This window comes from Nematolebias whitei, chromosome 1 (genome assembly GCF_014905685.2).
Source record: "Nematolebias whitei isolate Nwh7 chromosome 1, NemWhi1, whole genome shotgun sequence".
NCBI lineage: Eukaryota > Metazoa > Chordata > Actinopteri > Cyprinodontiformes > Rivulidae > Nematolebias > Nematolebias whitei.
Genome location: NC_056498.1, coordinates 30,593,640 through 30,608,244, shown reverse-complemented (window position 1 = coordinate 30,608,244; position 14,605 = coordinate 30,593,640). Strand labels below are relative to the sequence as shown.

Sequence of the window (14,605 nt, the reverse complement as noted above, 5' to 3'; positions counted from 1 at the left end):
AGAGGAAAGGAGGAAGAAAATGGGACACAACAACAAGCCATGGGCTTTCCCATCTGTGACACTCAGACTGTCCAATATGATCACTGCCTTTGGAACCCACAATCCTCCAGGTGTAAACAATGGGTGCACAATTAGACATCCTGAACATACACATACTCCGGTTAAAACTAATAATTGATTAGTACATCAGGCTTAGAGACTATATTTATTATTTGCTTATGTTTTACAGCTTGAACAAGGAAGTTATCTCATTCAGATGATGCAGCATCAACTCAGTCACAGAAAAAAAAAATACAGTCCGACTTCTTTCAATTCCATGTCTCTGCGTATCAGAATATAGAACAAATGATCTGGTCCAGGGCAGCACGGTGGCGCAACTGGTAGAGCTGCTGCCTCTCAGCGAGCAGGTCCCTGGTTCAAACCTCGGTCCAGGGGCCTTTCTGGGTGGAGTTTGCATGTTCTCTCTGTGCATGCGTGGGTTTTCTCCGGGTACTCCGGTTTCCTCCCACAGACCAAAAACATGCATGTTAGGCTGATTGGTAACTCTAAATTGTCCCTAGGTGTAAGTGAGAAAGTGAATGGTTGTTTGTCTTGTTTGTCTCTATGTGGCCCTGTGATGAACTTGCGACCCGTCCAGGGTGTACCCCGCCTCTCGCACAGTGATTGCTGGACATGGGCACCGGCGACCCCCGTGACCCAAAATGGAATAAGCGGGTAAAAGATAATGGATGGATGGATGATCTGGTCCATCTCAAGAGGGTAAAGAAAACCCCACCTTCCATCTTGTGATTATTTATCAAACAAAAATGAAGCCAATGTAGAGAAAATGTGTTCAAAACTCCTTTAAGTCCACTCTTGTGATCCAGCAGTTTCTACAACATTTACCAGCAATAACTCTTAATAAGTTTCTGTATGGCTTTTTCCACTTCTTACATAATTGTTGAGGAATTCTGTCCCACTCGGTATTACAATGTTCCTTAATTTCACTGAGGTTTGCTTCATGGACATTTGCTTTTGCACTGCACTCTTAAGTTCAACTACAGTATTTCAGTCAGGTTCAGCTCTGGACTTTGGTCTGTTGCGATGTCTTGATTCTTTTCTTTTTACACCATTCTGATGAAGATTTGCTGCTGTGCTTGGGATCATTGTTCTGTTTTATGAACTAGAACTATTCAAGCTTCAGCTGTCAGGATTTCATGGTCAACTCAGTGACTGCAAGGTCCTGTAGCTGCAAAACAAGCCCAAATCATGAGCGCTCCACCACCATGCTCGATAGTTGGTATGAAGTGTTTGTGCTGATAGGTTGTGTTTGGTTTTCTCTTAACATGACACAGTGCATTATGAGTAAACATCTCTACTTTGGTCTCATCTGTTTAAAATGAATTCTTCCAGAAGTTCTTTGGTTCTTTCTAGAACCCAATTAAAACAATGAACTATGCAGCTCATTCAGTTTATGCTTTATTTCTTCAAAATAGGATACTTAAATTTTCCACAATAAACAAACAAAAAAAAAAAATCAGATAGTGAATGTGTTTTACTCCTTGTATTCGTTTTAGTATTCACATATTTGCAAAGGAAATGACAAGAAAACTGCTAAAACTAGTCATTTTGTTGTGCTAATACAATTCAGTTTTAAGTTATTTTTGGTCAAAGCTTGAAGGAGCTGCAACAGAGGAACCAAAGAGCCGCATGTGGCTCCAGAGCCACAAGTTGCAGACCCCTGGGCTAAGCAAATCAGATCCACGCTTTACTCCCACAGTAGGTTAATAAGTGGTGCACTGGTCATAAAAACAGTCCTTGTAAAGTGTGTTCACATTTTCTATCGTCCACTATTCACCATAAAGTTATCAAGTGTGTTACAAAAATATAAATTAGACAAAGAAATGCCCTTCCTTTACACAGTCAGTCACGTATGTTGAAGGCCTAATTAGTCTTGACCACCGCAGCGTTTATTTTTGTTTGGAGAAAAGTTAAGATTTCGGACAAACAATGCATTTCATTGAGGACGACAAAGATAATGGAAAACTACAGAAAAGATTGCCCTAAAAGATAATTACTAACACTGGATGTCCTCACAAACTGAAAACTCAATCCGACAGGACTGGTTGCTATACTGACAGGGCTACGGTCGTGAAGGCGATGCAACTGAACATTAACATGTTGTGTGTCTTGAGAGGCACGTAGCTAATGACAAGCGGGTTGGAGGATTTTACAGATCACTTAAAATAAACTTACCATGCTCTGTTCAGCAAAATACATCACACAGTATTGCTCCCTGCTTCATCTGTGCTGAATGTGAAAGTGAAACTTAAGGCCATGACTTGAAAGTAATCTTCATGCGCCCTCTGCTGGATACATTGTACAATTATGGCTGGTTTCCAGCATTTTAGGGGTGAAAATTAGAAATGCTTATATATCGGCGCAAAATGGGACAATTATCACCGAAACCGATCCTACCGCAAACGTCTATATCGGCCTCTACTGATATATCGGTTGGGCTCTAGTTCTTTGGGGGTATTTTTTTGTGAATTTACAAACCTATTTTCCTTTGCCATGTTCTTTTTTAAAGGGGAGGTTTTCTCCTGCAACTCTTCCAAACAAGACAAACTTGTTCAGTCTTTTTCTAATTGCTCTCTCGTGAGTTTTATCATTAACCTGCTAATTTAAGCCTGCAGAGTCTAAGATGCAGGGTTTTCTCTGAGTATTGCACACTCTGACCTTGGGGTAAATTAGCCACAACTCCACTCCTGGGAAGAATGGCAACTGTCCTAAACATTTTCCACTTATGAAAATACATTATTTCTGTAGAATGGTGGACCTAAATTGTGTGGAAATTACATTTAACCCTTCTCATACTGATGGGCAGCAACAGTTGCTTCCCTAAGTTCACTTCTGATGTCTTTCCACTATGGCATTGTTAACATGCACCTGTATACTTCAGAACAACAAAATAATTAAAAACTTACTTTCTTACAGGTGGTCACATTGATTATAATCAGTTAGCACATTTGATTAGCTGCACATGGCTGCTACTTTTCTCTTAACCCTGTTATCGAAGCAGTAACTGTTAAGAATGTCTGAGTGAAGCAATGGTCATTGCTAATAAATGCCCTAAGTACAATATACTGCTAGATTTGGATCAGAACCTTTGAAAATATATCAAAGGTGTTTTTATACACTTCCACCATTCATCTACATAATTCACGTTTACCGTACTTTTCGGCGTATAAGTCACATCAGTCAAGAAAGCATCATGAAGAGGAAAAAACACAATTCGCATTTATTATGCGTTAATTTAATGGTCAAAACAGCTTCATTTTGCCTGGGCGGCATGGCACCGTCTGTCCATCTATTCATCCATCGCGGCCAGAGCCAAAAATTGTGTTATGAATATAGAAAAAAATACATAGATAAGTCACTTTGGCATATAAAAGTCACAGGACTGACAAATCTATGGAAAAAATGTGTGATTTATACACCAGAAAATATGGTATTTTTCACATTAAAAATGAGCTCATCTTTATGTTTGCTGCTCAATTCAAAGTCGGATAAAAAAAATACCTTGGATGAAACTCTTTTTAGACATTTAACTTCAAGTATCAGTAAAGTTTTTGGCCTTTCTTAACCCTCCTGCTGCCCTTGGGCCAAAATGATCTGTGAGTCTTCATCTTAAAAACTGAGAAAAATCAAAGAAACGTTTTTCAACGTAAAAGTTTTAAAACCAAGGCCTTGTGAGTCATTTTGACTCAAGGACAGCAGAAGGGCTAAAATAAAATAAAACATATTAAATGCATTTCTTCCATCTTTTCTTTCAGACACAGAAGCGGAGAGAAACGCACTGAAAGAGCACGTTTACCCCAAACTACGCGACTTTTGCAGGGAGAACTATGGGATTGAATTCCAGGTAAGCTCTATTTTGTCTAGTTTTTCTTCGCTTTGTTGTGTACCATACTTTTGGCGCTAGAGAAATCACGGTTTGGAGCATAAATCTGCGTGTACATTATGCCATAAACAGCAGTGGGAAGGTGGAAGGGGCTCTTAGAACCTCCTGTAGAAGTCCACAGAAGGCCAGCTGAGATAAGGCTCCCATCGGTGGCAGCAGGCACACATGTAGAAGGATAAGGCATCTTGACGCGAGGGCTTTCCCTTTGTTGTTGCCAGAGAACTGCCGCATTCTCTCCGTGGCGACCACTGATCGCCTTCATTTGCATTGCAAATCAGCGTACACGGAAAGATCACTATCAGAGGTTTGTTTGTTTAACAAATCCGGGAGAGCCCTCGAGTCAGGGGGACATTTGTGCCATAGACTGTTCCTGAACAGCTGCGTAAAGATTGGTTTCCGGAAAGGTAGACAGACACCTGAATTGTTTCAGAAAACTGTAAATCAGCAGGATGTCAGCGGTTAATTCTCTTCTCACGCAGAGAAACGTCTTGATCACAACAAACAACGCTGAGCATACACACAACAGCCAAAGATTTGTCTTTAAAAAAAAAACAACAACATTTTAAATAGAAAAGGATTGCACAGACTGCTGCATGGTTGTGTATCATTTAGATTTTTGGCTCATGGAAGTTTTTCTTTTTTTAATCCTGTTTTCCACCCTACACATAGTATTTAAACAATCCAACAAGCTACGTGGTAGAAGATCACTTAATGATTGGATGAAGGTACTACCACAGGTTTCACTTCTGTGACAGGTTCTAGACTAGGAGAGAGATCAGCAGACCCATTTCTTCTATATATTCTCAATGACCAACAGTGTACACAGTTCACACATCATGATTACACTGCCATCATGCTCTTCTACCCTTCACCTTAGATTTTAATACACTGCCACCAGTAGGCCTGTCACGATAACTAATTTTGCAGGGCGATTAATTGTCTCAGAAATTATTGCGATAAACGATAATATTGTTTGAAATTTGACAATAATTAGTAATTGTCAAATTTAAGAAGAAATGTTGGTTAGTTTTTGTGTGTAGTAACTTTTTGGACCACTGGATGGCAGTGTAAAACTGTTTGAAACGAAGGATGGTTAGTGAGGGCGCAAGCAGCGTCTCTTTAGCATATCATTTTTCACACAAAGCTTTTAATTAAAAATAAATAAATAAATCAGTAAACAAGTTCTCAGCTTCTTTTTGCAGAGAAAAACAACTTTTTACACAAAGGCACAGGTTTCAATCATGAATTTTGGAGCTTCGACAAGACGGAGGTTTTTTTCCCCGAGGTCGGCCTGTTAGCTTAGCTTCTCAGCTTAGCTACTTTCAGTGATCCAAAAACGCAATTTTGGATGGTTCAAACAGATTTTAAAGAGAAAAGAGAAAGGGAGGGATCGGTGAAGAGCACTGGAGTTGAGTTAGGGTTAGCTTGTTATGCTGCTATAGACTTGGACTACTGGAAGACAAATTTACCTCATTTCTTAAATTAATTGTTACAATTGAATAGTTTGCATTTGAAATCATTTCTATCTTAACATGTAATTCTTGACCTGCCATTGTGTATCTGTTCCTGTCAAACCCAGCCAGTCAAAGCAGCCACTTGTCCTGAGCCTGGTTCTGCTAAAGGTTTCTTCCTCATGAGGGAGTTTTTCCTTTCCACTGTTGCCTTTATACTTGCTCAGGATAAGAGTCTGTGGCAAAAATAAGACTCAAATCAGTCTGCTCCTCATATCTAATGTTGTTATTTTACATTTTATGTATATGAATGTTTCTGTTCAATGCCCTGAGACGACTTCTGTTGTGACTTGGCGCTATATAAATAAATTGCTACAAAAGTTTATGTCTAACCAAGATTATCGTGGACCAACCGCTCTTTTTCACAATCTATGGGGAGCCCAGTGTGTTCTTAATATACACTTAGTCTACGAAAACCCTGCAAAGACCAAGGTTATTCAGTATGAAGAGGGTTTTTTTTTTCTGTTTTTGTTAGTCAGCAAGTGCTGAGAGTTCCCAAGGCAAATGGCGATGTACTGTAAGGGATGATTTGCTTATTTTTGTCCACAATCTGCAGTTCATCCTTTGCCAGTCTCTCTCGTGAGAACGCACATGACAGTGTGCAATAAAGAAAGCGTAAGAAAGCGGGGGTCTCTCCGGCCACGTGTCCGTCTAGTGATTCAGCTCGCTGTGATGAAGCGTGAGCTGAAATGATTATGCAGAAGGCTTGGAAGTTAATTCCATGACTCACTTGGATTGCTCTTCATCCTCCTACTCCTCCTCATCCTCTTCTGCCCAGTTCCACTGCGTCTCTTCTTCACTTTCATTTAAGACTTGTCTGCAATCACCTTTCGCTGGAGCTTGGTAATGATCTGCGTGACTTTACGTTTAGCTCATAATTTCCCCGTATGACATCTCATCCTTTCCACAGCTTTGTACAGTCAGAGTAGACTGTCTGCCTTACTGAACTTTTTTTTATTTTTTGCTTTGATTTGTAATTTATGAACAGTCCAGCCTCTTCTTTCACATCCACATTCACACAAATTGTTGGCTGGCAGATGCTGACACACATATGCCAAGCTTCTGAAAACCAATTCTCCCAGGTCTCTCATATAATTTGACTCAGTTTCCATTTGGAGCATTCCCTTAATGGGGTGGAGAAGGATTGCGGGAGATGGAGCAGGGGGAATAGGGCACGGAAATCCAGCCCAGGGGCCGAGGTCTGCGTCCTCATTCAGTCAATGTACAGCTGCACCAGGAGGGATGATCTATTTTTTAATACCATTTTTATTCTTGTGTGCCCTGCTCTTTTTCTCTATTTAATCATTATGTTGCATGTGTGATTTTTAAAGATAAAACATAAAACATTCTAGTCAAAGAATGTGGCCATGGTGGTTGCAAGAAAGATCAGGATCAGAAAGGTCAGTCCATCTGTCGCCACACTGGATTACTGTCCATTCAACTAAAGCCCTATTCGCACGGAATTAGTTTTCCCTAGAGACCACATGTAATCAAGAAATTACTCCCCAACGTCTGCTTTTAATGTGGTGCATTTGCACAGGATAACCAAAACCTGAGATTTAGCTGAAAGTTAGACATCTTCCGGATATGATGTTAACGCACTGCAAGTCGCATTAAGCCCAGATGGACAACCTGTCACTGGTCGTGCGTCTGCTGACCAATCGGTTGAAATAGACTTGCGACCTGTCCAGCGTGTCCCTCACCTCTTGTACAGTGATGGTTGGACATGGGCACCAGTGACCCCCGCTACCTGAAAAAGGAAGAAGCGGGTAAATATTATGAATGGATGGATCAGCTGATCACTGGCTGCGCGCATCTCCACACCTGCTGTCATCTGTGGTGAAGTAGCAGCATCTACAAAAGCCGAAGCGAGCAGGGCGTTCATTTAAAATAGCCTTGTTCTACATTTTTCCCAAATGATTTTACTTAGAAAACTAAAACAAGAAACGCCTAATTACGTATTGGATTCTGCCCATTTCTGTCCAAATCACAGAGATGCCTATTCACATTGGATTAGTATCACAGGATCTTGGAATTCAGCAAAATATAGTAGGTAATTTGCGGAGGAATTTTTACTTTACAAATTAATGACATGGCCGATTTGCACGGGAGTAACAACACAGACAATCTCCGTAATTATTACAAATAGCATGTGGTCCCTAGGTAAAACTAATCCTGTGCGAATAGGGCTTTAGTTTAATAGTGATGGAACCCAAATTTTCTGTGTCTGACCTTCTGGCTTTTCTAGTTCAACGCTGATTTTTGGATTTTATTGGCTTTGGTCGATCAAGCAGTTTAATCTTTGGACTTTTAATCTTTCACAATTGAATTCAGTCATAGATCCTGAAGATATACTTAAAACCCTGCCTAATTACCATCTCAAACTGCCACAGAGGGAATAGTGAGAATGTGCTGCGTTAAAATCTCTGGGGAGGGAAAAAAAAAAAAAAAAAGAGCATTTTTTGTTGATACAACACTGAGATTGTGATGTTATTTGCCATGTCAAATTACAAGCATTAAGGTTCATTCCAACCATGACTGCTTTTTGGTCGGTGGCTCTTTGGGTTTTACCTCTGCTTTGTGTCGTCTGCATTTTGAGTTGGAGCTAATAATTTTTAGGTCTACTTAAAAAAATTGCTGTCTTTGGACACTCATTTTTACTCACTTTATGGAATTAGTCAAGCTCTTCGTCAGATTTTTGTCTCGTTTAAATTCAGGCTAAAAGTGTGGACCCATGAAGAGCTCATGTTTGTTTGGCTCTGCTTGTTGTAAAAAGTAATATTCAAAAAGTACCATGTGCTTAGATAATAAAAGTATGTACTCATTTATTTATTTGATTTATTTAGCTTTTGAGTTTGCCTCAATGATTTGAACCATTTGCAGCATAACAACAAATCAACACTCTAATAATTGTGGTTTGCAGAAGAAATTGTTTTCCACTCATTGGGCTAAAACATTCCCATTTAACATCTCTAAAAACCACTTGGACTTGATTGGCTGATTAATTGATTCAAAGCAAATTTATTTACATGGCACATTTAAAAACAACTTTTGTAGCCCTAATTGCTGCAAACAAAATGAGTAAAAAGACAAGACCAAACATGAGACCATAAAAACAAATAAAAATAAAAACAATAATAAATTAAGATGTAAAAATAAAAACTATTCAAATGATGCAAAAATGTAAACTCGTATGCTCGGTCACCACAGCGAGCAAAATCACATGAAAGATTTGGCAATTTGTTATACCCCAGATGCCCTTCCTGATGCAACCAGGGCTTGAGCCTACAACATCAGGATTACAAGACCACAGCACCGAGCTCTAAAGATGGGGCCTACGGGCAGCATGTAGATGGAAAATAAAATGGTTCTAAGAATAGATCCTTGTGGAACTCCACGTTACAGTAGAATTTTGTTCCCTCTCACCTCACAAAAACACATTTCAACCAAAAGTCCTTGGGACTTGAAAAAAAAAAAAAAAGATACTGTATATCAGACTGGGATTTTTTTTTTCCCATTCCATTGAGAAAAAGGAAAAAGTTGAAAAGTAGGCCAAATATATGTTAAAAGATTAAGTATAAAAACTTTGAACTTCTCAACACTGTGTAAGCCTAATAACTGAGCAGGAATACGTGGAAAGATGTACTCAGCAATATTCACTTGAAATACAAAAGACATTCTATAAAGTACTGCTATTCTCCTCCTTACTACGACCTTGGTAGCTGTTCAGCCAAATCACAGATACAAGCACACTATGAATACCATTTGGAGGTTTTTTTAAAAAGGTCTTTTTGACCCAATGATCTTTTTCCTCACCCTAACCCCTGACCAGCCCGTCTGCCATTTGTATTCCGGCATCAATCGTTTTATAAAATGAGGCCCAGTTACTTGGTATGACTACTGCAGTTATGATGCTGTTCAGTTTCATGTAGAGTTTTCTGTAATAATTTGAAGACGTGGCAACACATTTATGTTCATTATGTGAATAGGTAACGTTTTAAAGTGGTTTTTGATGCTGTTAATTTTCTCAAAACCGCCATTTTTGGAAGTTGAAATTAAACATTTTGTCAATTAATTGTATCTTAAATGAACAATACCCCATGTTAAAAGTATGAAAATTGTATTAACACAATTAAAGAACAGGTTTTAAGTATTAATGTTACACAAATACTTCCATTGCATTAAGGAGACAAATTGCAGAAAATTATTTAATAAAACGAGGGTTATGAGGGGGTCCCAGAAACTTTTTCTCTCCTGTAAGGGGTCCATGAACCCAAAAAGTTGGAGAACCCCTGCTCTAAACAATGTTTTGTAATCCTCCAAAACTGAATGATTACCCTTCAAACTGGAACTTCCATACATTACGAGTTTGAACCAAAAAAAGAAAAAATCATGACCACACTAGGGTCAGTGGGGTGGAAATATGACTCAAAATTCAGTTAGTAAATTAAAGCTTTATAAGGTTTCTGTGGGCTGAGCTGGAGATTTTATTGCCAAAAGCAGCAAAAAACTTTTTTCACTTTGTTGATTTATTGCGGGAAGTGAGATTCCTTTGCCGTGTTATTGGCCTTCAGTACAAATTATTCCAAAGATTTGTTCCTAAGGTCAATTTTTATTGGGGGAAGGTAAATTTCTTCTCTAATGCCACCAAAAAAAAAAAAAACTAGTTTCCTTTCTTGTAATCTAACCTATATTTTCAGACTCATAAATCACAGTGGAAGACAATTGCATCCTCTCATAGACAAAAGTTAAACAGACGGTGCAGTTCTGTTAACGCTGTCGGATCTCTGTTTTTGCTCATCGACTAAATTGGCTATCCTACATACGGCGTGAGGTATTCTGACCACAGCTGTGCAAACCTATTGGATCTTGCAACACAAGTGGAGCAACGCATCACAGCATAGAACAAAGTCAACTCACAGTATTGCATTCTCTAAAAAGGCTGTCAATCAAAATCTGCCACAACAGTTTTCCACAGAAAACGTCACATAATTTGATGGTTTATTTTGTGTTTTGTCTCCAAGCTTTCAAGACAGTAGTGAGACCAGCTATGTTGTATGGTCTGGAGACAGAGACATGGACAAAAAGACACGAGAAAGAACTGGAAGTAGCAGAAATGAAGATGTTCAGGTTCTCCTTAGCAGTGACAAGGATGGATAAGATTAGGAATGAGATCATCAGAGGTACAGCACAGGTTGAACAACTGGGAGATAAAGTTAGAGAGGACAGACAGAGATGTCCAGAGGAGGGACAGTGGGTATACTGGTAGAAGGATGTTAGAAATGCAGTTGCCAGGAAAAAAAAAACCAAATAGGAGATATATGGAGGCAGTTAAGAGAGGACATGGAGGTAGTTAGAGTGAGGATGCAGAGGACAAAGTAAGATGGAGGATGACTCAATGTGGCGACCTCTGAAGAGGGAAAAGCCAAAAGAAGATTTTTAGTGTTTTGCCCTAAAAAAATACTGTATAAGATGGGAGAAATATTAATTACTTTGGTTTTATCCTCAAATGATGTCCCTATTGAGTTTGTCGATTCCTATAAATATTTGGATATCTTGGTCGACTCGCATCTCTTTTTAAGCTCCATGTTGAAAACCTAGTAAAAGAAACTGAAAGTTAAACTGGGTTTCTTTTTCAGAAATAGATCCTGTCTAACTCTGAATGCTAGGAAACGCCTTGTAACTGCGACTTTCCTTCCCTCCATTGATTATGGTGACATTATTTACATGAACGCTCCTACAAGAACCCTGCAGATGTTGGATGTTGTCTATCATGGTGCACTAAGATTCATAACTGGCTGTGATTATCGTACCCACCACTGCACCCTGTATTCACTGGTTAACTGGACATCATTAATGTCATGCAGACTCTCCCACTGGTACATTTTCATCTTTAAATCACTTCTTGGTCTGCGGCCTTCATACATCTGTCTCTGCGTGAGTGCAGCTACAGCGTGCGCTCTCAGGACATTATTACCTGCAGTGTTCCCTCAGTGCGAACTGAACTTGGCAAAAGGGCCTTCTCCTACTCCGCTCCTGTTTCCTGGAATATCTTACAAAAAGATCTGAAGCTCTCGACCTTGACCTAAGTGGCTTCAAACATCTGCTAAGTTCATGGCAAAAACCAATGCAGACATGTTCTTGTTTTTAGTTTTCTACCCCGCCTTACAACCTAGCTGTTTGTCACGTTTCTTTAAATACCATTTTATTTTCACTTGTGGTCTCAATTTGTATGCATCTTTTAGGATTGTCTGTTGTCGCTGTCGTCATCACTCTTTGTTAAAAATCAGGTCTCTCTTGTAAATGAGTCCCCGAGCCTCAATGAGATTAACCTGTATAAATAAAAAGGTTGAATGAATGAATTATTAGTTCTTACTTTCAGCTCAAGTGAGCACTTTAATTGGTTTTACTGTTCACACCAAAATAAAAATAAAAAATGCATTTGTCACTCCACCATCTGTTTACCTGGATGTCATCATTCTCGTTCTTCTCTCCGTCTGTTGCTTTCGCTTGTTGGCTGCAAGCCCCCGTCTCCATTCATTGATATTTTCTCTGTTTTCGTCCGTTACAGAGAAAACACCGTCTGGCTCCTCACCCATGATACAGACAATCAACGAAGATAATCGAAAGTCAAATCTAAAAAAAAAAAATAACACGTCCGAGTCTTTTCATCGCACCGTGTTCATACATAACCCATGGGAGAAACATTCATTTCGTAAAGAGGATGTCTCATTACTTCAGCCTCATGTCGGTTCATTTGTTACAAACAAGCTGCAGCAGGAGAAACCATTTCTGTCAAATCTGATGAACACCTACAGTAGGTTTGTGGAAAATGGAATAAAGTGGGCAGAAATAAAAACCAAGACATGTTTATCCAGTTTAAGACAGATTCTGATAACTATTCTGGTTAAGTGCATGAACTGCGTTAATGCGCACATTTGCTTTCCATATGCCTTCCAGTGACGCCTACGATTATTCTCATACATTTTTTGCCCCTGGGTGTTTTCAGATCAGCTCAGCCTTCTTCCACCCAGCGGACAGTCTGAGTAAGAGACAACGTTCTGCACTGCAGTCTGCATTTAACCCGGCTGGAAGCAGAGATTTTTATCCAAATGATACGTTTGCCTGCAATGTTTCTTTGCGCGGAAAAATGAAAATACTCAAGAGTGGAGGCGGTCAGTTTATGATTGGTTAAAATGCAATGACCTGTATGCCCGGAGATGCACCGATTCTGAAACACTAAAGGTTTTGGCGTCTGGAGAAATACCCACATCAATTGGGCTACAAGGCAGCCGAGAGCTGACAATGCATCTTCTCTTTTTGGCCTTGATTCATTATAAAAACGGTCGCCTATCCAGACTGCACGATCGAAGCAGAGTGATTGATTTTCCACATGAAATATACCAGTTTCCAGAAGAACAATTTACCCAATGTACTCTATTATCATTGAAATTTGTCATCTGGGCTCGGTGGCAGCAGCGCTCAGTCAAACGAGTAGTTGAAACTTTTGTGATTTGTAGTTTTCAACCTCAAAGTTTTATTATTTTAATTTACTGCCGTGTTAATTTAATTAGCTGGCTTGACTTCGTCTTATGTTTATGTTGTTGATAAGCTGGGCTCCTTGTGAGAGTTTACCTATTGCTTCGAGGGGTTCCCAAGCTGTGCCTGCTCTCATTTAGCTCTCGAACATCTCCATCTGGTGTTAAAAGCCTGATGCCAACTAACCGCAGCCCACTTTAGAGATGCTTTTCCCTAAGATCACTCCGCTTTAAAACGAGTTCTGGTAAAAAAAAGAATACATCTTTTTTTATTAAGTATACATTTTTACTAGTCCGAATATAATTTCTGCTGAGGTCATGCTGAGATGCTCCTCACCACCGGATGAAGAGCATCTCAGCGTGACCTCAGCAGACGTAAGGAGTACCTTCAGGAGGATTAATCCGCACAAAGCAACTGGCCCAGACAACATCCCCGGAAAAGTGTTGAAGGAATGTGCTGATCAGCTCTGTGAGGTGCTGGCAGACATCTTTAACACCTCACTTACCCTGGAGACAGTTCCCACCTGCCTGAAGACTGCCACCATCATCCCAGTCCCAAAAAGCTCTACAGTGACTGGTCTGAATGACTATCGGCCAGTGGCCCTCACCCTGATAGTCATTAAATGCTTCGAAAAACTGATCATGACTCACATCAAAACAACCATCAACATCAACGAGGACCCTCATCAGTACGCATACCGTGAGAACCGATCAACAGAGGATGCAATCTCCTCTGTGGTCCACACTGCACTCAACCACCTGGAGCAGAAAAACTCTTACGTCCGTATGCTCTTTGTGGACTTCACATCCACCTTCAACACCATGATCCCCCAAACCCTGATGGACAAACTATCCACACTAGGACTAAGCCCCTCCATCTGCAACTGGGTACTAGACTTTTTAACAAACAGACCACAGTTAGTGAGGATCCACAACCTCTCCTCCTCCACCATAACCCTCAGCACTGGCTCTCCTCAGGGATGTGTGTTGAGCCCCCTCCTGTTTACTCTGCTCACATATGATTGTGCAGCTACCCATCCAGGCTGTCAGATTGTAAAGTTTGCAGATGATACAGCGGTGGTGGGATGCATCACAAACAATGATGAGTCCAGCTACAGGCAGGAGGTGGAACACCTGGAGAGCTGGTGCAGAGAGAATAACCTTCACATCAATGTGAAGAAGACAAAGGAGATGATTGTGGACTTCAGAAGGAACAAAAACACCTACACCCCCCTGAACATAAGAGGATCTGCGGTGGAAGTGGTCTCCAGCTACAAGTACTTGGGTGTACACATGAATGACAACCTCAGCTGGAGCAACAACACCACCAGCCTGATCAAGAAAGCTCATCAGAGACTCTACTTCCTCAGACGGCTGAGGCGAGCTGGTCTGGGAAGCTCAGTCCTCACCTCCTTCTACAGGTGTGCAGTGGAGAGCATCCTGTGCTCGAGCATCAATGTGTGGCATGGAGGCTGCACAGCTGCAGAAAGAAAAGCTTTGCAGAGAGTGGTGAAGGCTGCACAGAAATCTGTTGGAGTCAGTCTCCCCACCATCACAGACATCTACACCTCCAGATGCAGGAAGAGGGCCACCTGCATCATGAAGGACCCCAC

The 14,605-nt window shown here is 40.4% G+C and overlaps 1 protein-coding gene across 1 annotated transcript in view; it reads left to right on the top strand.

Annotated features, from left to right (window-relative positions):
• The window catches only part of LOC119408053 (NACHT and WD repeat domain-containing protein 2), a 71,790-nt gene that overhangs the window by 15,662 nt on the left and 41,523 nt on the right, over positions 1-14,605 (top strand). Inside the window, exon 3 of the mRNA XM_037674924.1 lies at positions 3,816-3,904. Within this exon, the coding sequence (XP_037530852.1) occupies positions 3,816-3,904 (89 nt within the window). The remainder of the gene's footprint in view (positions 1-3,815; positions 3,905-14,605) is intronic.